We start from the raw sequence: 26683 nt of genomic DNA, 5'->3' as shown, positions 1-26683 counted from the left end.
TGGAAGGAATTACGTGACAGTGTCAGCACTTTGCAAAAAACTGTTGACGACATGAGACAGCCGGCAAATCAGTTAGTGCCTGTCCAGGCGTCTCAAACACCGTCAGGGGCTCTAAAGCGCCCGTTACCTCAGATGGTCGACACAGACCCAGACACGGATACTGACTCCAGCGTCGACGGTGACGAGACAAACGTAATGTCCAGTAGGGCCACACGTTACATGATCACGGCAATGAAGGAGGCTTTGAACATTTCTGATACTACAAGTACCACAAAAAGGGGTATTATGTGGGGTGTGAAAAAACTACCCATAGTTTTTCCTGAATCAGATGAATTAAATGAGGTGTGTGACAAAGCGTGGGTTTCCCCCGATAAAAAACTGCTGATTTCTAATAAATTATTGGCATTATACCCTTTCCCGCCAGAAGTTAGGGCGCGTTGGGAAACACCCCCTAGGGTAGATAAGGCGCTCACACGCTTATCAAAACTAGTGGCGTTGCCGTCTCCTGATACGGCCGCCCTCAAGGAACCAGCTGATAGAAAGCTGGAAAATATCCTAAAGGGTATATACACACATACTGGTGTTATACTACGACCAGCAATCGCCTCAGCCTGGATGTGCAGCGCTGGAGTGGCTTGGTCGGATTCCCTGACTGAAAATATTGATACCCTGGATAGGGACAGTATATTATTGACTATAGAGCATTTAAAGGATGCATTACTATATATGCGAGATGCACAGAGGGATATTTGCACCCTGGCATCAAGAGTAAGCGCGCTGTCCATTTCTGCCAGAAGAAGTTTATGGACACGACAGTGGTCAGGTGATGCGGATTCCAAACGGCATATGGAAGTTTTGCCGTATAAAGGGGAGGAGTTATTTGGGGTCGGTCTATCGGACCTGGTGGCCACGGCGACGGCTGGGAAATCCACCTTTTTACCCCAGGTCACCTCTCAGCAGAAAAAGACACCGTCTTTTCAAACTCAGTCCTTTCGTCCCCATAAGGGCAAGCGGGCAAAAGGCCACTCATTTCTGCCCCGGGGCAGAGGAAGGGGAAAAAGACTGCAGCAGGCAGCCTCTTCCCAGGATCAGAAGCCCTCCCCCGCTTCTGCCAAGTCTTCAGCATGACGCTGGGGCTTTGCAAGCGGACTCAGGCACGGTGGGGGCCCGTCTCAAAAATTTCAACGCGCAGTGGGCTCACTCGCAAGTGGACCCCTGGATCCTGCAGGTAGTATCACAGGGGTACAAATTGGAATTCGAGACGTCTCCCCCTCGCCGGTTCCTGAAGTCTGCTCTACCAACGTCTCCCTCCGACAGGGAGGCAGTATTGGAAGCTATTCACAAGCTGTATTCCCAGCAGGTGATAATCAAGGTACCCCTCCTACAACAGGGAAAGGGGTATTACTCCACGCTGTTTGTGGTACCGAAGCCGGACGGCTCGGTGAGACCGATTTTAAATCTGAAATCATTGAACACTTACATAAAAAGGTTCAAATTCAAGATGGAGTCACTCAGAGCAGTGATAGCGAACCTGGAAGAAGGGGACTATATGGTGTCTCTGGACATCAAAGATGCTTATCTCCATGTCCCAATCTACCCTTCTCACCAAGGGTACCTCAGGTTTGTGGTACAAAACTGTCATTATCAGTTTCAGACGCTGCCGTTTGGATTGTCCACGGCACCACGGGTCTTTACCAAGGTAATGGCCGAAATGATGATTCTTCTTCGAAGAAAAGGCGTCTTAATTATCCCTTACTTGGAAGATCTCCTGATAAGGGCAAGGTCCAGGGAACAGTTAGAGGTCGGAGTAGCACTATCTCAGGTAGTGCTACGTCAGCACGGGTGGATTCTAAATATTCCAAAATCGCAGCTGATTCCAACAACACGTCTACTGTTCCTAGGGATGATTCTGGACACAGTCCAGAAAAAGGTGTTTCTCCCGGAGGAGAAGGCCAGGGAGTTATCCGAGCTAGTCAGGAACCTCCTGAAACCAGGACAAGTGTCAGTGCATCAATGCACAAGGGTCCTGGGAAAGATGGTGGCTTCTTACAAAGCGATTCCATTCGGAAGATTCCATGCAAGAACTTTTCAGTGGGATCTGCTGGACAAATGGTCCGGATCGCATCTTCAGATGCATCAGCGGATAACCCTATCTCCAAGGACAAGGGTGTCTCTCCTGTGGTGGTTGCAGAGTGCTCATCTTCTAGAGGGCCGCAGATTCGGCATTCAGGACTGGATTCTGGTGACCACGGATGCCAGCCTGAGAGGCTGGGGAGCAGTCACACAGGGAAGAAATTTCCAGGGCTTGTGGTCAAGCATGGAAACGTCTCTTCACATAAATATCCTGGAACTAAGGGCAATTTACAATGCCCTAAGTCAAGCAAGGCCTCTGCTTCAGGGTCAGTCGGTATTGATCCAATCGGACAACATCACGGCAGTCGCCCACGTAAACAGACAGGGCGGCACAAGAAGCAGGAGGGCAATGGCAGAAGCTGCAAGAATTCTTCGCTGGGCGGAAAATTATGTGACAGCACTGTCAGCGGTGTTCATTCCGGGAGTGGACAACTGGGAAGCAGACTTCCTCAGCAGACACGACCTCCACCCGGGGGAGTGGGGACTTCACCCAGAAGTCTTCCACGTGATTGTAAACCGTTGGGAAAAACCAAAGGTGGACATGATGGCGTCTCGTCTCAACAAGAAACTAGACAGATATTGCGCCAGGTCAAGGGACCCTCAGGCGATAGCGGTGGACGCTCTGGTAACACCGTGGGTGTACCAGTCAGTGTATGTGTTCCCTCCTCTGCCTCTCATACCCAAAGTATTGAGAATCATAAGAAGGAGAGGAGTAAGAACTATACTCGTGGCTCCGGATTGGCCAAGGAGGACTTGGTACCCGGAACTTCAAGAGATGCTCACGGAGGACCCGTGGCCTCTCCCTCTTAGAAAGGACCTGCTCCAGCAGGGACCTTGTCTGTTCCAAGACTTACCGCGGCTGCGTTTGACGGCATGGAGGTTGAACGCCGGATCCTGAAGGAAAAAGGCATTCCAGATGAAGTCATCCCTACCCTGATCAAGGCCAGGAAGGATGTAACCGCGAAACATTATCACCGCATTTGGCGAAAATATGTTGCGTGGTGTGAGGCCAAGAAGGCCCCTACAGAGGAATTTCAACTGGGTCGTTTCCTGCATTTCCTGCAAACAGGACTATCTATGGGCCTAAAATTAGGGTCCATTAAGGTTCAAATTTCGTCCCTGTCAATATTCTTCCAAAAAGAACTGGCTTCAGTGCCTGAAGTTCAGACGTTTGTCAAAGGGGTACTGCATATACAGCCTCCTTTTGTGCCTCCAGTGGCACCTTGGGATCTCAATGTAGTGTTGAGTCTCCTAAAGTCACATTGGTTTGAACCACTCACCACTGTGGAATTAAAATATCTCACATGGAAAGTGGTCATGCTGTTAGCCCTGGCTTCAGCCAGGCGTGTCTCAGAATTGGCGGCTTTATCATATAAAAGCCCTTACCTAATTTTTCATTCAGACAGGGCAGAACTGAGGACTCGCCCTCAATTTCTCCCTAAGGTGGTTTCAGCGTTTCACATGAACCAGCCTATTGTGGTGCCTGCGGCTACTAGGGACTTGGAGGACTCCAAGTTGCTGGACGTAGTCAGGGCCCTGAAAATATGTTTCCAGGACGGCTGGAGTCAGAAAATCTGACTCGCTGTTTATCCTGTATGCACCCAACAAGCTGGGTGCTCCTGCTTCTAAGCAGACGATTGCTCGTTGGATTTGTAGTACGATTCAGCTTGCACATTCTGTGGCAGGCCTGCCACAGCCAAAATCTGTAAAAGCCCATTCCACAAGGAAGGTGGGCTCATCTTGGGCGGCTGCCCGAGGGGTCTCGGCTTTACAACTTTGCCGAGCAGCTACTTGGTCAGGGGCAAACACGTTTGCTAAATTTTACAAATTCGATACCCTGGCTGAGGAGGACCTGGAGTTCTCTCATTCGGTGCTGCAGAGTCATCCGCACTCTCCCGCCCGTTTGGGAGCTTTGGTATAATCCCCATGGTCCTTACGGAGTTCCCAGCATCCACTAGGACGTCAGAGAAAATAAGAATTTACTTACCGATAATTCTATTTCTCATAGTCCGTAGTGGATGCTGGGCGCCCATCCCAAGTGCGGATGGTCTGCAATACTTGTATATAGTTATTGTTACAAAAATCGGGTTGTTTATTGTTGTGAGCCATCTTTTCAGAGGCTCCTACGTTTATCATACTGTTAACTGGGTTCAGATCACAAGTTGTACGGTGTGATTGGTGTGGCTGGTATGAGTCTTACCCGGGATTCAAGATCCTTCCTTATTATGTACGCTCGTCCGGGCACAGTATCCTAACTGAGGCTTGGAGGAGGGTCATAGGGGGAGGAGCCAGTGCACACCAGCTAGTCATAAAGCTTTTACTTTTGTGCCCAGTCTCCTGCGGAGCCGCTATTCCCCATGGTCCTTACGGAGTTCCCAGCATCCACTACGGACTATGAGAAATAGAATTATCGGTAAGTAAATTCTTATTATAACACAGATTTTGATTCAACACTTTTTTGTTTACAACATAATTCCATTCTTTCATAGTTTTGAGGTCTTCAGTATTAATCTACAATATAGAAAATAATTAAAATAAATAAAAACCATTGAATGAGAAGGTGTGTCCAAACTTTTGACTGGTACCGTACATACGGGATTCGGTCTGAAGATCGACAGTGTCTCTAGGTCGACAATGTTTAGGTCGACCACTATAGGTCGACAGTCACTAGGTCGACATGGATGGAAGGTCGACTTGTGCTAGGTCGACAGGTCTAAAGGTCGACATGAGTTTTTCACTTTTTTGGGGGGGGGGATTTTTTCATACTTAACGATCCACGTGGACTACGATTGGAACAGTAAAGTGTGCCGAGCGAAGCGGTAGCGGAGCGAAGGCACAATGCCCGAAGCATGGCGAGCGAAGCGGTGCACTAATTTGGGATCCCGGTCACTCTACGAAGAAAACGACACCAAAAAATAAATAAATCCTCATGTCGACCTTTGGACCTGTCGACCTAGAAACCATGTCGACCTTCCATCCATGTCAACCTAGTGACTGTCGACCTATAGTGGTCGACCTAAACATTGTCGACCTAGATACTGTCGATAAAACGAACCACACCCGTACATACAGCCACATATACACAGACACGTGTATGTATGTATATGTGTATGTATATGTGTGTGTGTATGTATGTATGTATGTATATATATATATATATATATATATATATATTTCTCTAACGCCCTAGTGGATGCTGGGGACTCCGTAAGGACCATGGGGAATAGACGGGCTCCGCAGGAGACATGGGCACTTTAAGAAAGAATTTAGATTCTGGTGTGCTCTGGCTCCTCCCTCTATGTCCCTCCTCCAGACCTCCGTTTGAATCTGTGCCCGGACAGAGCTGGGTGCTACTTAGTGAGCTCTCCTGAGCTTGCTATAAAAGTATTTTGTTAGGTTTTTTTATTTTCAGGGAGCTCTGCTGGCAACAGACTCCCTGCATCGTGGGACTGAGGGGAGAGAAGCAGCCCTACTCTCTGCAGATAGGTCCTGCTTCTTAGGCTACTGGACACCATTAGCTCCAGAGGGATCGTACACAGGATCTCACCCTTTGTCGTCCGATCCCGGAGCCGCGCCGCCGTCCCGCTCGCAGAGCCGGAAGACAGAAGCCGGGTGAAAGAAGCAAGAAGACTTCGAAATCGGCGGCAGAAGCATCCAGTCTTCACTGAGGTAGCGCACAGCATTGCAGCTGTGCGCCATTGCTCCCACACTACATCCACATACTCCGGTCACTGTAAGGGTGCAGGACGCAGGGGGGGCGCCCTGGGCAGCAATTAGGACCTCTTGGCAAAAGTTGGACATATATACAGTTGGGCACTGTATATATGTATGAGCCCCCGCCATAATATTGTACATAAACGCGGGACAGAAGCCTGCCGCTGAGGGGGCGGGGCTTCTTCCTCAGCACTCACCAGCGCCATTTTTTCTCCACAGCTCCGCTAAGAGGAAGCTCCCCAGGCTCTCCCCTGCAGATACACGGTAGAAGAGGGTATAAAAGAGAGGGGGGGCACATAATTAGGCGCAAAAATCATTATTACAGCGGCTACTGGGTTAACACTAAGTTACTGTGTGATTCCTGGGTTATATAGCGCTGGGGTGTGTGCTGGCATACACTCTCTCTCTGTCTCTCCAAAGGGCCTTGTGGGGGAACTGTCTTCAAAAAGAGCATCCCCTGTGTGTGTGGTGTGTCGGTACGCTTGTGTCGACATGTTTGACGAGGAAGGCTATGTGGAAGCAGAGCGGGAGCAAATGAATGTGGTGTCTCCGCCGACGGCGCCGACACCTGATTGGATGGATATGTGGAAGGTTTTAAATGATAATGTTAATTCCTTGCATAAAAGGTTGGATAATGCTGAAACCTTAGGACAGTCAGGTTCTCAGCCCGTGCCTGATCCTATGTCGCAGAGGCCGTCAGGGTCTCGGAAGCGCCCACTATCCCAAATTGTTGACACAGATACCGACATGGATTCTGACTCCAGTGTCGATTACGATGATGCAAAGTTACAGCCTAAATTGGCTAAATCCATCCGTTATATGATTATAGCAATTAAGGATGTGTTGCACATCACAGAGGAAACCCCAGTCCCTGACGAGGGTTCATATGTATGGGGAAAAAAGGCAGGTGGTGACCTTCCCCCCTTCACACGAGCTAAATGAGTTATGTGAAAAGGCTTGGGAATCTCCAGATAAAAAACTGCAGATTTCCAAACTGATGCTTATGGCGTATCCCTTCCCGCCAACGGACAGGTTACGCTGGGAATCCTCCCCTAGGGTGGACAAAGCTTTAACACGCTTATCCAAGAGGGTAGCCCTGCCGTCACAGGATACGGCCACCCTCAAAGATGCTGCAGATAGAAAGCAAGAGGGTACCCTGAAGTCCATTTATACACATTCAGGTACCTTACTAAGGCCGGCAATTGCGTCGGCCTGGGTGTGTAGTGCTGTAGCAGCATGGACGGATACCTTATCTGAGGAACTTGATACCTTAGACAAGGATACTATCTTAATGACCCTGGGGCATATAAAAGACGCTGTCCTATATATGAGAGATGCTCAAAGAGACCTTAGCCTACTGGGCTCTAGAATAAATGCAATGTCGATTTCTGCCAGAAGGGTCCTGTGGACTCTGCAATGGACAGGTGATGCCGACTCAAAAAGGCACATGGAGGTTTTACCTTACAAGGGTGAGGAATTGTTTGGGGAGGGTCTCTCGGACCTGGTCTCCACAGCTACTGCTGGAAAGTCAAATTTTTTGCCATATGTTCCCTCACAACCTAAGAAAGCACCGTATTACCAAATGCAGTCCTTTCGATCACAAAAAGGCAAGAAAGTCTGAGGTGCGTCCTTTCTTGCCAGAGGCAGGGGCAGAGGAAGGAAGCTGAACAACACAGCTAGTTCCCAGGAACAGAAGTCCTCCCCGGCTTCCACTAAATCCACCGCATGACGCTGGGGCTCCACAGGCGGAGCTAGGCCCGGTGGGGGCGCGTCTCCGAAATTTCAGCCACAAGTGGGTTCACTCCCAGGTGGATCCCTGGGCAATAGATATTGTGTCTCAGGGATACAAGTTGGAATTCGAAGAGATGCCCCCTCACCGATACCTCAAATCGGCCCTGCCAGCTTCCCCCTTAGAGAGGGAAATAGTGTTAGCTGCAATTCACAAATTGTATCTTCAGCAGGTGGTGGTCAAGGTTGCCCTCCTTCAACAAGGAAAGGGTTATTATTCGACCATGTCTGTGGTACCGAAACCGGACGGTTCGGTCAGACCAATATTGAATTTAAAATCCCTGAACATATACCTGAAAAGGTTCAAGATGGAATCGCTCAGGGCGGTCATCGCAAGCCTGGAAGGGGGGGATTTTATGGTGTCTCTGGACATAAAGGATGCATACCTTCATGTCCCCATTTATCCACCTCATCAGGCGTACCTCAGATTTGTGGTACAGGATTGTCATTACCAATTTCAGACGTTGCCGTTTGGTCTCTCCACGGCACCGAGAATATATACCAAGGAAATGGCGGAAATGATGGTACTCCTGCGGAAGCAAGGGGTCACAATTATCCTATACTTGGACGATCTCCTCATAAAGGCGAGGTCCAGAGAGCAGTTGCTGATCAGCGTAGCACGCTCTCTGGAAGTGTTACGACAACACGGCTGGATTCTAAATATTCCAAAGTCGCAGTTGATTCCTACGACTCGTCTGCCCTTCCTGGGCATGATTCTGGACACAGACCAGAAGAGGGTTTATCTCCCGATGGAGAAGGCTCATGACACTGGTCAGAAACCTATTGAAACCAAAACAGGTATCGGTGCATCACTGCATGCGAGTCCTGTGAAAGTTGGTGGCATCATACGAGGCCATTCCTTTCGGCAGGTTCCATGCGAGGACCTTTCAATGGGATCTACTGGACAAATGGTCCGGATCACATCTTCAGATGCATCGGTTAATCACCCTATCCCCCAGGGCCAGGGTGTCTCTCCTGTGGTGGCTGCAGAGTGCTCACCTCCTCGAGGGCCGCAGATTCGGCATTCAAGACTGGGTCCTGGTGACCACGGATGTAAGCCTCCGAGGGTGGGGGGCAGTCACACAGGGAAGAAATTTCCAAGGTCTGTGGTCAAGTCAGGAGACTTGCCTCCACATAAACATTCTGGAACTAAGGGCCATATACAACGCCCTACGCCAAGCGGAGTCCCTGCTTCGCGACCACCCGGTTCTGATTCAGTCAGACAACATCACCGCAGTGGCTCATGTAAATCGCCAAGGCGGCACAAGGAGCAGGGTGGCGATGGTAGAAGCCACCAGAATTCTTCGCTGGGCGGAGAATCACGTAAGCGCACTGTCAGCAGTGTTCATTCCGGGAGTGGACAACTGGGAAGCAGACTTCCTCAGCAGGCACGACCTCCACCCGGGAGAATGGGGACTTCATCAAGAAGTCTTCGCGCAGGTTGCAAGTCGGTGGGAGCTGCCACAGGTGGACATGATGGCATCCCGCCTCAACAAAAAGTTACAGAAGTATTGCGCCAGGTCAAGAGACCCTCAGGCGATAGCTGTGGACGCACTGGTGACGCCGTGGGTGTTCCAGCCGGTCTATGTATTTCCTCCTCTTCCTCTCATACCCAAGGTGCTGAGAATCATAAGAAAAAGAGGAGTGAGAATAATACTCATTGTTCTGGATTGGCCAAGAAGGACTTGGTATCCAGATCTGCAAGAAATGCTCACAGAGGACCCGTGGCCTCTGCCTCTCAGACAGACAGGACTTGTTGCAACTGGGGCCCTGTCTATTCCAAGACTTACCGCGGCTGCATTTGACAGCATGGCGGTTGAATGCCGGATCCTAGCAGAAAAAGGCATTCCGGATGAGGTCATTCCTACGCTGATAAAGGCTAGGAAGGACATGACGGCTCAACATTATCACCGTATATGGCGAAAATATGTTGCTTGGTGTGAGGCCAGGAATGCCCCTACAGAGGAATTCCAGCTGGGCCGTTTCCTTCACTTCCTACAGTCGGGAGTGACTTTGGGCATAAAATTGGGCTCCATTAAGGTCCAGATTTCGGCCCTATCCATTTTCTTTCAAAAAGAACTGGCTCCTCTGCCTGAAGTTCAGACGTTTGTAAAGGGAGTGCTGCATATTCAGCCCCCTTTTGTGCCTCCAGTGGCACCTTGGGATCTTAACGTGGTGTTGAGTTTCCTGAAGTCACACTGGTTTGAACCACTCAAAACGGTGGAGTTGAAATATCTCACGTGGAAGGTGGTCATGCTATTAGCCTTGGCTTCGGCTAGGCGTGTGTCAGAATTGGCGGCTTTGTCACATAAAAGCCCCTATCTGGTTTTCCATGCGGATAGAGCAGAATTGCGGACCCGTTCACAATTTCTGCCGAAAGTGGTTTCATCCTTTCATATAAACCAACCTATTGTGGTGCCTGTGGCTACTACTGACTTGGAGGATTCCGAGTTGCTTGATGTGGTCAGGGCTTTGAAGGTTTATGTAGGCAGAACGGCTAGGGTCAGGAAAACAGAGTCTTTGTTTATTCTGTATGCTTCCAACAAGCTTGGTGCTCCTGCTTCAAAGCAAACTATTGCTTGCTGGATCTGTAACACGATTCAGCAGGCTCATTCTGCGGCTGGGTTGCCGCTGCCTAAATCAGTTAAGGCCCTTTCCACACGGAAGGTGGGCTCTTCTTGGGCGGCTGCCCGAGGGGTCTCGGCATTACAGCTTTGCCGAGCGGCTACTTGGTCAGGTTCAAACACCTTTGCAAAGTTCTACAAGTTTGATACCCTGGGTGAGGAGGACCTTGTGTTTGCTCATTCGGTGCTGCAGAGTCATCCGCACTCTCCCGCCCGTTTGGGAGCTTTGGTATAATCCCCATGGTCCTTACGGAGTCCCCAGCAATCCACTAGGACGTTAGAGAAAATAAGATTTTACTTACCAGTAAATCTATTTCTCGTAGTCTGTAGTGGATGCTGGGCGCCCGTCCCAAGTGCGGACTTCTTCTGCAATGCTTGTATATAGTTATTGCTTAAATAAGGGTTATGTTATAGTTGCATCAGGGTTTATCTGATGCTCTGTTATTGTTCATACTGTTAACTGGGTAAGTTTATCACAAGTTATACGGTGTGATTGGTGTGGCTGGTATGAGTCTTACCCTGGATTCCCAAAATCCTTTCCTTGTACTGTCAGCTCTTCCGGGCACAGTTTCTCTAACTGAGGTCTGGAGGAGGGACATAGAGGGAGGAGCCAGAGCACACCAGAATCTAAATTCTTTCTTGGTGTGCCCATGTCTCCTGCGGAGCCCGTCTATTCCCCATGGTCCTTACGGAGTCCCCAGCATCCACTACGGACTACGAGAAATAGATTTACCGGTAAGTAAAATCTTATTATATTATATATACTTATTATATATAACTATAGACTGTTATAATTTATCAATATACACTAGATGGGCAAAAGTATTGGGGTACCTGACCATTAGACCAACAGGGGGACTGTTGGTGTAATGGTCAGGTACCCCAATACTTTTGTATTGGGTTACCTGACTCGATGGGGTTGATGTCATGGCTCTGTGCGGCCAGTCAAGTTCCTTCCTTCACACCAAACTCCTCAAACAATGTCTTTATAGTCCCTTGCTTTGTGCATTGGGGCTCAGTGATCCTGGAATAGAAAATAACCTTCCCCAAAGTTGGAAGCACAGCATTGTCCAAAATGTCTTGGTATGCTGAAGCATTAAGATTGCCCTTCACTGGAGATAAGGGGCCTAGCCCAAACCTTGAGAAACAGCCCCATACCATTATCCCTTCCCCACCGAACTTCACGGTTGGCATAGTGCAGTCAGGCAGGTAACATTCTCCCGGCATCTACCAAACTCGCCCATCTGACTGCCAGAGAAGCATGATTCCTCACTCTACAGAACTTGTTTTCAGCTCCACAGTCCAGCGTTGGTGACGTGAGGCTTGCATGCAGATGCCATAGAAACCCATTCCATTAAGATCCTGCTGCACAGTTTTTGTGCTTACGTTAATGCCAGTGGAAGTTTGGAAATCTTCAGCTTTGGAATCGGCAGAGCGTTGGCGACTTTAACTCACCATGCGCCTTAGTTTTCGTTGACCCCGCTACATGGCGGAGTTGCTGTTGTTCCTAAATGCTTCCACTGAATATTCATGAACCATCTTATTGCAAAGATGTCATCCCATCACAGTATCACGCTTGCAGTCACTGAGCTCTTCAGAACAACCCATTTTGTATCACAAATGCTTGCAGATGGAGACTTGACTTTATACACCTGCGGCAACGGGTGTGATTGAAACACCTGAATTCAATAATTAACAGGTGTGGCTAAATACTTTTGTCCATATAGCGTATAGAGCCTTGATTCACAATATCGGAGAGCACCAGACGCTTATTCTTTAGTTTTCATTATTTTAATACCTGTGCACCTACATACTACCTCTTTACCCTGCTACCCTGGGGGTTACTCAAATGTCCGATGTTCATGCAAATGATCTGATGCGTCTTCGGTGCATCAGTGGATCACAGAAGCCAGCAGTGTGAGTCTCTCTCTACATGAGACGCCGCTTGCGGCTTGGCATTATCTTTCACATGTGCTGCATACAAAGATACGGTAGCGGTGTGATTAGTGTCCATCGCTAAATCAACCCCTGTGCTCTCTAGTAGATGGAGATGCGCCATTGATTAGAGTGTGAGCATCTTATTGGTTCCAGTCTGAATCTCCTGCCCAGGAAGTTCTCCGTTTAAATATAGGTATGAATAGAACAGGTAGGGTTGACCATTGATGTGCGACATGCATCGGAGTTTAGGGGGGGTCGATGGTTGATAGTTTTCCTATCGATGGTGAAGAGCTGATGGTTTGCCACCATTGATGGTTTTAAAGTGCTGGAGTGCCTAGCTGTGATTTTCAGTAATAGTGGCAGAGACAATCCGTGTTATTCAGGCTGTCCGCTGTGATTGGCTCCTGGGGATGTTTATGTAAGCAACCTGGGGGGGGTCATCAATCTTCAAAAATAACAATGTTTTCCCACTGTCAACAATGCCACCATCGATGGAGGCTTCAGCCCTAACTTGTAGCCAATTGGACCAAAGGAATGTTGAGTGGGTGGCAGTACCCAGTGTTCTAGTTCATGAGGACAGAGGAGGAGATTTATCAAGCCTCCTAAAGAGTGGAAATGTTTCCCGTAGCTACAAATTCTAGTTTGCATTTGTCAAGTACATTTTATAAAATGATGGGGAGACACTGATTTGTTGCTAGGGGCAACTTCACTCTTTAGAGTGCATGATGCAGCTTCCCCTGAAGCCACAAGTGAAAGAGAGAGGTGCTATGATGTGAGGTGGGGAATGGAGCCAAGTAGAAAAGGCACAGACTGTAAGTGTAAGGTGTCCTATTTAAAGATGGTGCTCTTCATCACTGAGCCAATCCCAGTAAGGGTATTATCATAGAACCCATTAACATGCTTCTACTTAGTGGGAGGGGTATGTTCAATGTCATATGGGGCTGAGCCACGCAGCATCGGTGACTGTGGGCTGTTATTGCCATATGTTATAGTATCTTTATCCTGTGGAAAGTTCTTGGTGTGCCGCCTGTTGCGTTGTAGTAACCAGCATCTGATTTTGCTCCCCCCCCCCCCCCCCATAGTTTTTCGAGGAGTTATCGGCAGACAATAAGCAGGCCCAGGAGGAGGAAGCCGCCAAGGAGCGAGAGAAGGAGCAGCACGAGCAGCAGCAACAACAGGTGGGACGCCAAGATCTGCGTTACATATCTCCGCTCGGGGAGCGAGATCAGACTTACATTGATGTGACACCACCGTGGCCTTTTACAATTTAGAACTAAAAGGGTCATTCAGGTGGCAGGAGTATATCACTATGTTATGCGGTGCGTACATCACCCACATATATAGTAGTCCAGCGTTACATAATGTCCTGGGCATTCCTATGGGGTTCTGGGCAAAGTATGTGATGCTGTACCACCATTATTAGTGTTTAGCTACCGTTCCAGCGGTACATTATGGACATCTCTCCGATATCATGTAGAATTTAATGGCACCCCAGGGTTAAATGCAATAGCCTGCGACTTTCTGACAAGTCATTTAAAAGGCATAGCCAACCTGGTTTTGCCTTTTAAATGATTGCCCCTTTAAAACACCAGGTAGGCCAGCCGATGTTTATAAGTTGCAGGCTATTACATTCATCCTCCCTGGTAAGTTGTTTTCCTTACCTGAACCATGTCCCCCTTATCTTCACAGCAAAAGAAGAAAGAGAAAAAGAAAAAGGACCGCCGGAAGCAGAAGGGGGGAGGAGATGATGAGGATGATGAAGATCGGGAGATCACAGAGAAGCTGAAGAAGCTGTCGGTACAGCCCAGTGATGAGGAAGAGTCCGGTAAGGTGGGGAATGCGGGGTCATCTTTAACTCTCATTCCACCAGCAAGAGCTGGAACTTATGGCTGAGATAAATGTTCTTGAGTGTGCCCCAAAACATGACTTGTGGCTAATTTTAAGGTGGAAATGTATCCAACCTTCTAAAGAGCATGAGAAGCTGCCCATAGCAACCAGTCTGATTCTGGCTCTCATTTTATATAATGCACTAGGTAAATGATAGCTTGAAGAGGATTGGTTGGTATAGCAACACCTACGCTTGTACGCTTGGGTGCATGTCTCACCTCTGTTAGGACCAGCATTTGCGTCCTGCATTATCTGCGTGTAGGCTTCTTGGGCACGGAGCATTTTAATCTTGATTCTAGGCACATGTTCTAATCTGGTGATGGCTGCTTTGTCCTTAGTGGATACAGCTAGTGTGCTAGGTTCTGGCTTCTGATGGGTGAGAGGGAGAGAGCGTCTTTAATCATTAGGAAGAAGAATAAGAGCCAACCAAAGGGGTATTTAGCATGTGGTCCTCCAGCTGCTGTGTAACTACACCTCCCAGCATGCCCTGCAATAGTTTTGCTATAAGGGCATGCTGAAACCGTGGCAGTAATTACCCACTGATTTATGTCGTTTCGGGACTAATATATTTGCGCAGAACTGTGATATACTGTATAGGATTTATTTATTTATTTTAAATACTTTTTATTAGTTTTTGTAAAAATATTGACATATAACAAAAATAAGAATACAGTACAATATGAAAGTAGTGTATTGGACTCTTATTATGATCTTTCTTCTCTCTGCAGACTCTGCCCCAGCTCCCCGACGGGGTAAAACTCAGGTAAACTTGTTTTTGTCTCTCATATAAGCGCTGGTCTACATTGACGTCTTGTATTTACATTGTGTGGCGTTACTAATGTGATCTGTGTGACACCAACCATAGATTATACAGAGATGGAGAACGTGTAGGGCTGCGCTTCCCAACCAGTGATCAGGCGGTGTCTGCGTGTTACAGGCTGGATGTGTCACAGGGATTTATAGGTAGTGATTAAACCTATTGTTTGTGACCTAGATTTTAATTGTAGCTGAAACATCTTATGTGTGTTTCATTTTTATTTTATTTTTGGTGTTTTTAAGTTTTTCAAGCATCTTAATTGGTATTGTGGTAGAAAAGGTTGGGAACTGTACGTGTGTACGTACGTGTGTGAACTGGCCAGGGACTGATGACATCCGTGGTTGAAATGTTTTGTATGTAGATTTTTGCTAATAATTATGTGGTTACGTTGTATTTGCTGGTGATGGTAAAAATGATCCTGATTGCCTCTGCTTTAGTATATGTATGTGGTACACTGATTGCATTAGACCCCCCCACCCCTCCTGCCTCATGGTTGGCCATCTATGCCTCGCTTACTTTATACCATCAGGCTGCCTTTGGCTCGCACCTGATGTCACCTGTCTGTCTCCCCCCACCCCTAGATTGTGAGCTCCTTGGAGCAGGGCCCTCTTCTCTCCTGTCCCACAACCGTCTTCTCTCACACTTCAATTACAGCCTACGTACCGAATGTCTATACCTGCATCTCCTCTTGCTCATTACGGTTTCTCTCTTCCAGTGACTGCCCGCCCCCCAGTAGTAGGATGACTACTCCTTTGCTTCCTTACATCTCAGCCGTAGTGTGTACTGAGAACTGCGGTGCTAATTGTTACATGTGCTCTGTTTTAGTTTTTCGGTTACTGTAATGTTAAGTTCTGTGCACCCTGTATTGTTCTAATGTCTGCCATATGTACGGCGCTGCGAAACACTAGTGGCGCCTTATTAATAAAATGTAATAATAGACTAGCACAAAGTAAACTGGATGTTTCTCAGACCTTCATGGGAGACACTGTAGCCGTGTCCAGCAAAAGCTCAAGCTCCTCCCCCTCTCTACTCCTATTGGCTGCCTGGGAATGGGGTCTCCCCTTGCCCTCCCTGGTAGAGCTGTGTATTTTTTCTGTCTCTGGGGGAATCCACACCGGCAATGGCACCTGGAGGAGTTATTGTGGCAAAAACTGTGCCCAGCGTGTGAGATGGAGGAGCAGCGTTCACGCTTCCCTGTGAGTGCAGCCACTGAGATTGTGATCCTGTGTAGAGTCCCTCTACCCCTCTCATCCTAGCCTAGGGTGGGTGTCTGTGTGTGTGTCTCTCTCTCTCTCTCTCTCTCTCTCTCTCTCTCTCTCTCTCTCTCTCTCTCTCTCTCTCTCTCTCTCTCTCTCTCTCTCTCTCTCTGCCCCCCCCCCCCCCCCCCTCCCCTCCCTCTCCCCTCCCCTCCCTCCTGAGTCAGATGAGGTGGGCATAGGCTCAGTGTCTGGTTGGCTTATCCTCTTCCTGGTGGCGATATCTGTCAGAATGCTATCCATCTTGGTCACGGGGACCAACAACTTAGTACATGCTACTAATTAGACACTGGGTGATTCCAGACAATCTGCAAAGTGTGACCCAAACCTGATCGCAGATTTCGGGGCTCCTGCACATTGCCGTCCCTCTCTTTCCCTAGTGAGGACACAGTGAAATGGGGAAACCTTAGGTGTATGCAGCAATAGCCCTCCTCTCTAAGACCACCACCATTCTGTTTCGGAATAATGCTTTGTTTTATGTTACTGTCCTTGTTAGGATTACTGGTTTGGATAACACTGTTCTGTGCTTTTGTCCCTCGGCTCTGACACAAATGCTAAGTTCACAGCAGCCAATGGGACTATAGAGGGGGAGGAGCTTGTACTCGGTCTCCTTACTCTGCACTCGGAGAAAAGGATCTACGGTCTAATTCTGAGACGGCCTACTTTATGCTGATGTGTGCCGTCAGTATGCATCAGTCCTGTGTGTCCGCATGATCACCACATACAAAGCTCACATCACTGAGAGACTGCTCTGTCGATGGACAGAACATTCCTACACACTAGCGATCTCCATCTGAATGTGTAAGCTTACTGCACCGCATGGGCAGTCACAGACTTCCTTCTTTTACGCTTGCCCAGCATGCGGTTTCATATATAGAGAGTGAGAGTGTGTATGTACAAGATATACTTAAATACACCAATGATCTAGACCTAGTCCTGAAAGCCAAAAAGTGAAAACGATCTGTTCCTGCTGCCTCAATGTTTTGTTTTGTTTCTCCTTCATCCACTAGGGGCCACTGGAGTACAGTTACAATGGGGAAATAGTAGGCAGTAATTGGGAGCTGGCACTTTAAAAATTCTAACACTGTGGCTAGCTCCTCCCCTACTATGTCCCCTCCAAGCCAGTCTTTAATTTGTGCCCAAGGGAGCTGGTTCACTTGGGTTTAGCTGAAAGAATTTTTCCTTTTTTTTTATTATTTTTATTTTTCTTTCACACACTCACAGACTGACAGCTCTGCCACTGCCAGTCTGCACCGCGGGAGCTGCCGGCGGGGTCCCATCGCAGCTGCGTGCGGCTCGGGATGGGCCCCGGCTGAGGGAGACGCTGAGCTCTCCTGAGATGGCCGGACACCGCTGCGTGCGGCGCGTGTCGGGGCCACTCCATCCAGCAGAAGATTTCCGGCAGCAAGGCAGCGATGAGTATCAGCGGCCGGACACCGCGGCGTGTGTCGGGGCCACCCTCCACCACTGAAAGGTGAGTGTGTACCTCTTCCCCCCAGTGATGGTGACCAACTACTCAAAGGGGGGTTTGAATGGGATTGTAAGGGGGTAACTGTCTGACACAGCGCACCCCCACCTCTCACAGACTTTTATTTAATTTTATTATTATTTTTATTTTATTTATTTATTTAATCCGCTGCCCGTCCGCCCGCCGCCCCCTCCTCCCTCACCCTCCCTGCTCGGATCCCCGCCAGCGCGGCTCACAGCCGCTACGGGGATCCGGCAAAGCGGCGCACAGCATGTTTAAACTTGGCGCCTTTGAGCAGGGGGGCGGGGCTTAGTCCCGCTCTGCGCGCCCGGATGTAGCGCGCGCTCCGGAGCATTTCCTGTCTACAGCGCGGGACGGACGGCGGCCACGGACACAGTGAGCTGTTACAGTGGGGAAGGGGGGCACTGCAGGCACTAGTGTAACTTTCAGTTAGCCTGTCACTGCACAGAGTATCGTGCAGGACAGATTGGGCTGCTGTGGCTGCGTTTTTTCCCGGCTTCCCCCCCCCTCCCACCCATTCTACTATTGCTGTTCCCCTGTGGGGGAAGGGTCTCAAGGGTAGGTGCTGCCATGGCCAATAAAGGCTCCAAGGCAGCACAAAAGCAAATTCTGGTTTTAGGTGAGGAGTCATCGGCTCAGCCCTCCTCAGAACCCCAAAGCGTCCCAACATGGACGACACAACTCACAGAGGTGATGTCCCTGCTGACTGGGGAACTTAAAGCCTCTCGGGAAGACAGGGAGGCGGCCCGGTTCCGACAGCTTGTCCAGGTACCGGAGCCAGAACCTGCATGGGCAGTCTCATTAGCAAAGTCCGTAGAAGGGCTTTCTAGGGCTGTGATCCCTTCCCAAGCCCCGTCCTTTAGCCCCCCTCAACAGGCTTCTAAAAAGAGATTGCTAGCCTCTGTGTTGCAGGACTTTGACGATGATATGCCTCAATTAGATGAGGCGGGGTTAGATGTACAGGATGTTCAGGATGCTGATATACAGGATACTGATGAGGATCAGGTGTACGGAGACTCTGAACCAGTAGCTCAGGGTATAGAGGCTCTTATTACTGCTATTCCCTCAGTATTACAGGTGGAGGAGACGGAGCAAGACACCTTACGCCCTTCAAGGTTTGGCACCAACCAAGGCCTGCCGGCGACCTTTCCAGTTTCGGAGGAGCTGGATGCGCTCATAACGGCTGCCTGGAAACATCCAGATGCAAAATTTCAGGTATCAAGAAAGCTGTTGTCTTCCTACCCTTTTCCCGCAGGTAGCAGGATACGTTATGAGACCTCTCCGATTGTGGATCCTTCGGTGTCTCATCTGTCCAAAAAGACGGTCCTACCGGTTCCGGGGGCAACTTCGCTTAAGGAGGCGTCAGATAGGAAGTTGGAATCTACCTTAAAGAATATTTACTCTGCAGCAGGGGTATTACATCGCCCGGCGCAGGTAGGTTGTTGGGTCAACAAGGCGATCAAAGCTTGGGCGGAGCATTTGTCCTCTGGAATTCGTGACGAGTTACCAGCGGATCAATTGATAGAGTTTGCGGAACACATCCGCGAATCAGCCCTTTACCTTTGCGAGGCGTCCAAGGACATAGGTATTCTAGGAGCTAGAATTTCCGCTTTAGCAATTGCGGCCCGCAGAGCTCTCTGGCTCCGGCAGTGGCAGGCAGATACGGAATCCAAAAGGGCGGCAGAAGCGTTGCCCTTTGCGGGTGAGTTTCTGTTTGGTAAGGATCTGGATGCCTGGATCTCTCAGGCCACCGGAGGTAAGTCAACTTATCTTCCTTCTGCTGCTCCAACTACTCGCAGGCCATATAGGGGTCCCTCTTTTCGATCCTTTCGTGCCCCTTCCAGGTTTCGAGGCCAGGCCAGGGGTGGAGCTTCTGCCTTCCGTGGCCATAGAGGTAGAGGCGGCGGCAGGGGTAGAGGCTCCGCAACCTCAGCCCAGTCAGAGGTTAAGTCCTCTGCCACTACCACCGCATGACGGGCTTCCCTCCCACCTGGGGGATCACAGGGTGGGAGCTCGTCTGTGGGATTTCAAGGAGGTCTGGATACAGTCCTGCCCAGACGCTTGGGTCCGGGATCTAATCTCTTGCGGTTACAAGCTCGTGTTTCAGGAACAACCGCCTCAGCGGTTTTTTACCACGGGTTTGCCAGTTTCCGACAACCGAGGAGTTGCCTTACAGGCAGCGGTCCAGAAGCTCCTATCCGCAAGGGTGGTGATCCCTGTTCCCTCTCATCTTCAGAAGCAGGGCTATTACTCAAGCCTGTTTCTTGTACTGAAGCCGGACGGCTCAGTCAGGCCAATCCTGAACTTGAAGGATCTCAATCCGTATTTGAGGGTATTCAAGTTCAAGATGGAGTCCCTTCAGTCTGTTATTGCGGGGTTGGAAAGAAACGAGTTTCTGGCATCCCTAGACATCAAGGATGCATACTTACATGTTCCCATTTGGCCTCCTCATCAGGCGTTTCTCCGGTTCGCAATACGGGACGCTCATTTCCAGTTCCAGGCCCTTCCTTTCGGTCTCTCTTCTGCTCCCAGAGTGTTCACAAAGGTCATGGCGGTCATGATGGCCCTACTTCGGAAGCAGGGTGTGACGATTGTTCCCTATCTGGACGATCTACTGATAAAAGCGAGCTCGGCAGAACTGTTGCTTCAGAATATCCGGATGACACAGGACCTTCTGATTCGTCACGGGTGGATCCTGAATTTCCCGAAGTCTCACTTATACCCCTCACAACGGCTTTTGTTTCTGGGGATGATTCTCGACACGGTCCTTCAGAAGGTTTTCCTGCCTCAGGACAAGATCCTGTCTCTGCAGACTCTGGTAAGGTCGGTTCTTCGACACCGTCGGGTGTCAGTGTATCTGTGCATTCGCCTTCTGGGAAAAATGGTAGCAGCATTCGAAGCTCTCCCGTACGGTCGCTTCCATTCTCGACCGTTTCAGCTGTGTCTTCTACATCAGTGGTCAGGATCTCATCTGTTCCTTCATCAAACGGTGACACTATCACCAAAGGCCCGGTCGTCGCTTCTCTGGTGGCTCCAGTCGACGCATCTGTTGGAAGGAAGGCGGTTCGGGGTATGGGATTGGACTCTCCTCACCACGGACGCCAGTCTGAGAGGCTGGGGGGCAGTGACCCTGGAACATCAGTTTCTCTATCGTCCTAGTGGATGCTGGGGTTCCTGAAAGGACCATGGGGAATAGCGGCTCCGCAGGAGACAGGGCACAAAAAGTAAAGCTTTAGTATCAGGTGGTGTGCACTGGCTCCTCCCCCTATGACCCTCCTCCAAGCCAGTTAGATTTTTGTGCCCGGCCGAGAAGGGTGCAATCTAGGTGGCTCTCCTAAAGAGCTGCTTAGAAAAGTTTAGCTTAGGTTTTTTATTTTACAGTGAGTCCTGCTGGCAACAGGATCACTGCAACGAGGGACTTAGGGGAGAAGAAGTGAACTCACCTGCGTGCAGGATGGATTGGCTTCTTGGCTACTGGACATCAGCTCCAGAGGGACGATCACAGGTACAGCCTGGATGGTCACCGGAGCCTTGCCGCCGGCCCCCTTGCAGATGCTGAAGTAAGAAGAGGTCCAGAATCGGCGGCAGAAGACTCCTCAGTCTTCTAAAGGTAGCGCACAGCACTGCAGCTGTGCGCCATTTTCCTCTCAGCACACTTCACACGGCAGTCACTCAGGGTGCAGGGCGCTGGGAGGGGGGCGCCCTGGGAGGCAAATGAAAACCTATTTTGGCTAAAAATACCTCACATATAGCCTCCGGAGGCTATATGGAGATATTTAACCCCTGCCAGAATCCGTTAAAAGCGGGAGACGAGGCCGCCGAAAAAGGGGCGGGGCCTATCTCCTCAGCACACAGCGCCATTTTCCCTCACAGAAAGGCTGGAGGGAAGGCTCCCAGGCTCTCCCCTGCACTGCACTACAGAAACAGGGTTAAAACAGAGAGGGGGGGCACTAATTTGGCGTTAGAAATATATAAAACAGATGCTATAAGGGAAAACACTTATATAAGGTTGTCCCTATATAATTATAGCGTTTTTGGTGTGTGCTGGCAAACTCTCCCTCTGTCTCTCCAAAGGGCTAGTGGGTCCTGTCCTCTATCAGAGCATTCCCTGTGTGTGTGCTGTGTGTCGGTACGTGTGTGTCGACATGTATGAGGACGATGTTGGTGAGGAGGCGGAGCAATTGCCTGTAATGGTGATGTCACTCTCTAGGGAGTCGACACCGGAATGGATGGCTTATTTAGGGAATTACGTGATAATGTCAACACGCTGCAAGGTCGGTTGACGACATGAGACGGCCGACAAACAATTAGTACCGGTCCAGACGTCTCAAAAACACAGTCAGGGGTTTTAAAACGCCCGTTTACTTTAGTCGGTCGACACAGACACAGACAGGGACACTGAATCCAGTGTCGACGGTGAATAAACAAACGTATTCCTTATTAGGGCCACACGTTAAAGGCAATGAAGGAGGTGTTACATATTTCTGATACTACAAGTACCACAAAAGAGGGTATTATGTGGGATGTGAAAAAACTACAGTAGTTTTTCCTGAATCAGATAAATTAAATAAAGTGTGTGATGATGCGTGGGTTCCCCCCGATAGAAAATTATGGGCGGTATACCCTTTCCCGCCAGAAGTTAGGGCGCGTTGGGAAACACCCCTTAGGGTGGATAAGGCGCTCACACGCTTATCAAAACAAGTGGCGGTACCGTCTATAGATAGGGCCGTCCTCAAGGACCAGCTGACAGGAGGCTGGAAAATATCATAAAAAGTATATACACACATACTGGTGTTATACTGCGACCAGCGATCGCCTCAGCCTGGATGTGCAGAGCTGGGGTGGCTTGGTCGGATTCCCTGACTAAAAATATTGATACCCTTGACAGGGACAGTATTTTATTGACTATAGAGCATTTAAAGGATGCATTTCTATATATGCGAGATGCACAGAGGGATATTTGCACTCTGGCATCAAGAGTAAATGCGATGTCCATATCTGCCAGAAGATGTTATGGACACGACAGTGGTCAGGTGATGCAGATTCCAAACGGCAAAAAGGTGTATTGCCGTATAAAGGAAGAGGAGTTTTTTGGGGTCGGTCCATCGGACCTGGTGGCCACGGCAACTGCTGGAAAATCCACCGTTTTTACCCTAAGTCACATCTCTGCAGAAAAAGACACCGTCTTTTCAACCTCAGTCTTTTCGTCCCTATAAGATCATATCTGCCCAGGGATAGAGGAAAGGGAAGAAGACTGCAGCAGGCAGCCCATTCCCAGGAACAGAAGCGCTCCACCGCTTCTGACAAGTTCTCAGCATGGCGCTGAGACCGTACAGGACCCCTGGATCCTACAAGTAGTATCCCAGGGGTACAGATTGGAATGTAGAGACGTTTCCTCTTCGCAGGCTCCTGAAGTCTGCTTTACCAAGGTCTCCCTCCGACAAGGAGGCAGTATGGGAAAAAAATTCACAAGCTGTATTCCCAGCAGGTGATAATTAAATTACCCCTCCTACTACAAGGAAAAGGGGTATTATTCCACACTATATTGTGGTACTGAAGCCAGAAGGCTAGGTGAGACTTATTCTAAAAAAATTTTTGAACACTTACAAAGGTTCAAATCAAGATGGAGTCACTCAGAGCAGTGATAACGAACCAGGAAGAAGGGGACTATATAGTGTCCGGGGACATCAGGGATGCTTACCTCTATGTCCCAAATTTGCCCTTCTCACTAAGGGTACCTCAGGTTCGTGGTGCAGAACTGTCACTATCAGTTTTAGACGCTGCCGTTTGGATTGTCCACGGCACCCCGGGTCTTTACCAAGGTAATGGCCGAAATGATGATTCTTCTTCGAAGAAAAGGCGTCTTAATTATCCCTTACTTGGACGATCTCCTGATAGGGGCATAGTCCAGGGAACAGTTGGAGGTCGGAGTAGCACTATCTCGGATACTGCTACAACAGCACGGGTGGATTCTAAATATTCCAAAATCGCAGCTGATCCCGACGACACGTCTGCTGTGCCTAGGGATGATTCTGGACACAGTCCAGAAAAAGGTGTTTCTCCCGGAAGAGAAAGCCAGGGAGTTATCCGAGCTAGTCAGGAACCTCCTAAAAACAGTGCATCATTGCACAAGGGTCCTGGTAAAAATGGTGGCTTCCTACGAAGCAATTCCATTCGGCAGATTTCACGCAAGAACTTTTCAGTGGGATCTGCTGGAAAAATGGTCCGGATCGCATCTTCAGATGCATCAGCGGATAACCCTATATCCAAGGACAAGGGTGTCTCTCCTGTGGTGGTTATAGAGTGCCCATCTTCTAGAGCAGGCATTCCCAACCACGGTCCTCAAGGCACACCAACAGTGCAGGTTTTAGTGATATCCAGGCTGCAACACAGATGGCAAAAAAACAAAATAACTGAGGTACTAATTAAGTCACCTGTGCTGAAGCCTGGATATCACTAAAACCTGCACTGTTGGTGTGCCTTGAGGACCGTGGTTGGGAATGCCTGCTCTAGAGGGCCGCAGATTTGGCATTCAGGATTGGATGCTGGTGACCACGGAGCCCAGCCCGAGAGGCTGGGGAGCAGTCACACAAGGAAAAAATTTCCAGGGAGTGTGATCAAGTCTGGAGACTTTTCTCCACATAAATATACTGGAGCTAAGGGTAAATTTATAATACTCTAAGCTTAGCAAGACCTCTGCTTCAAGGTCAGCCGGTATTGATCCAGTGGGAAAAACATCACGGCAGTCGCCCACGTAAACTGACAGGGCGACACAAGAAGCAGGAGGGCAATGGCAAAAACTGCAAGGACTTTTCGCTGGGCGGAAAATCATGTGATAGCACTGTCAGCAGTGTTTCATCCCGGGAATGGAAACTGGGAAGCAGACTTCCTCAGCAGGCACGACCTCCACCCGGGAGAGTGGAAACTTCATCGGGAAGTTTTTTCCACATGATTGTAAACCGTTGGGAAATACCAAAGGTGGACATGATGGCGTCCCGTCTGAACAAAAAACGGGACAGGTATTGCGCCAGGTCAAGAGACCCTCAGGCAATAGCTGTGGACGTTCTGGTAACACCGTGGGTGTACCAGTCGGTGTATGTGTTCCCTCCTCTGCTTCTCATACCTAAGGTGCTGAGAATTATAAGACGTAGAGGAGTAAGAACTATACTCATGGCTCCGGATTGGCCAAGAAGGACTTGGTACCCGGAACTTCAAGAGATGCTTACAGAGGTTTTATGGCCTCTGCCGCTAAGAAGGGACTTGCTTCAGCAAGTACCATGTCTGTTCCAAGACTTACCGCAGCTGCGTTTGTCGGCATGGCGGTGGAACGCCGGATCCTAAGGGAAAAAGGCATTCCGGAAGAGGTCATTCCTACCCTGGTCAAAGCCAGAAAGGAGGTGACCGCACAACATTATCACCACATGTGGCGAAAATATGTTGCGTGGTGTGAGGCCAGGAAGGCCCCACAAAGAAATTTCAACTCTGTCGTTTCCTGCATTTCCTGAAAACAGGAGTGTCTATGGGCCTCAAATTGGGGTCCATTAAGGTTCAAATTTCGGCCCTGTCGATTTTCTTCCAGAAAGAATTGGCTTCAGTTCCTGAAGTCCAGAATTTTGTCAAGGGAGTATTGCATATACAACCCCCTTTTGTGCCTCCAGTGGCACTGTGGGATCTCAACGTAGTTCTGGGATTCCTCAAATCACATTGGTTTAAAACCAGTCAAATCTGTGGATTTGAAGCATCTCACATGAAAAGTGACCATGATCTTGGCCCTGGCCTGGACCAGGCGAGTGTCAAATTGGTGGTTTTTTCTCAAAAAAGCCCATATCTGTTTGTCCATTCGGACAGGGCAGAGCTGCGGACTCGTCCCCAGTTCTCTCCCTAAGGTGGTGTCAGTGTTTCACCTGAACCAGCTTATTGTGGTGCCTTGCACCTACTAGGGACTTGGAGGACTCCAAGTTGCTAGATGTTGTCAGGGCCCTGAAAATATGTTCCAGGACGGCTGGAGTCAGGAAAACTGACTTGCTGTTATCCTGTATGCACCCAACAAACTGGGTGCTTTTGCTTCTAAGCAGACTATTGCTAGTTGGATGTGTAATACAATTCAGCTTGCACATTCTGTGGCAGGCCTGCCACAGCCAAAATATGTAAATGCCCATTCCACAAGGAAGGTGGGCTCATCTTGGGCGGCTGCCCGAGGGGTCTCGGCTTTTACAACTTTGCCGAGCGGTTATTTAGTCAGGGGCAAACACGTTTGTAAAATCCTACAAATTTGATACCCTGGCTAAGGAGGACCTGGAGTTCTCTCATTCGGTGCTGCAGAGTCATCCGCACTCTCCCGCCCGTTTGGGAGCTTTGGTATTATCCCCATGGTCCTTTCAGGAACCCCAGCATCCACTAGGACGATAGAGAAAATAAGAATTTACTTACCGATAATTCTATTTCTCGGAGTCCGTAGTGGATGCTGGGCGCCCATCCCAAGTGCGGATTATCTGCAATACTTGTACATAGTTACAAAAATCGGGTTATTATTGTTGTGAGCCATCTTTTCAGAGGCTCCGCTGTTATCATACTGTTAACTGGGTTCAGATCACAGGTTGTACAGTGTGATTGGTGTGGCTGGTATGAGTCTTACCCGGGATTCAAAATCCTTCCTTATTATGTACGCTCGTCCGGGCACAGTATCTAACTGGCTTGGAGGAGGGTCATAGGGGGAGGAGCCAGTGCACACCACCTGATACTAAAGCTTTACTTTTTGTGCCCTGTCTCCTGCGGAGCCGCTATTCCCCATGGTCCTTTCAGGAACCCCAGCATCCACTACGGACTCCGAGAAATAGAATTATCGGTAAGTAAATTCTTATTTTCAGGAGCGCTGGTCAATAGACGAATCCGCTCTCCCCATAAACATTCTCGAACTAAGGGCGGTGTACAATGCTCTGCTTCAGGCACATCACCTACTCCGCGGTCGAGCGGTCAGAGTTCAGTCCGACAACGCCACGACGGTGGCGTACATCAACCGTCAGGGCGGCACTCGCTG

At 49.2% G+C, this 26683-nt stretch overlaps 1 protein-coding gene across 2 annotated transcripts in view; it reads left to right on the top strand.

Annotated features, from left to right (window-relative positions):
* ABCF1 (ATP binding cassette subfamily F member 1) overlaps window positions 1–26683 on the top strand; it is an 83401-nt gene that overhangs the window by 26377 nt on the left and 30341 nt on the right. For both annotated transcript variants that reach the window (XM_063938015.1, XM_063938014.1), the window contains exons 3-5: window positions 13280–13375; window positions 13887–14022; window positions 14813–14847. In XM_063938015.1, coding sequence (XP_063794085.1) covers window positions 13280–13375; window positions 13887–14022; window positions 14813–14847 — 267 coding nt within the window. The remainder of the gene's footprint in view (window positions 1–13279; window positions 13376–13886; window positions 14023–14812; window positions 14848–26683) is intronic.

The sequence above is a fragment of the Pseudophryne corroboree genome, chromosome 8 (genome assembly GCF_028390025.1).
Source record: "Pseudophryne corroboree isolate aPseCor3 chromosome 8, aPseCor3.hap2, whole genome shotgun sequence".
Classification (NCBI taxonomy): Eukaryota; Metazoa; Chordata; class Amphibia; order Anura; family Myobatrachidae; genus Pseudophryne; species Pseudophryne corroboree.
The sequence above is the reverse complement of the archived record's forward strand: the minus strand, read 5'-3'. Positions and strand labels throughout refer to the sequence as shown.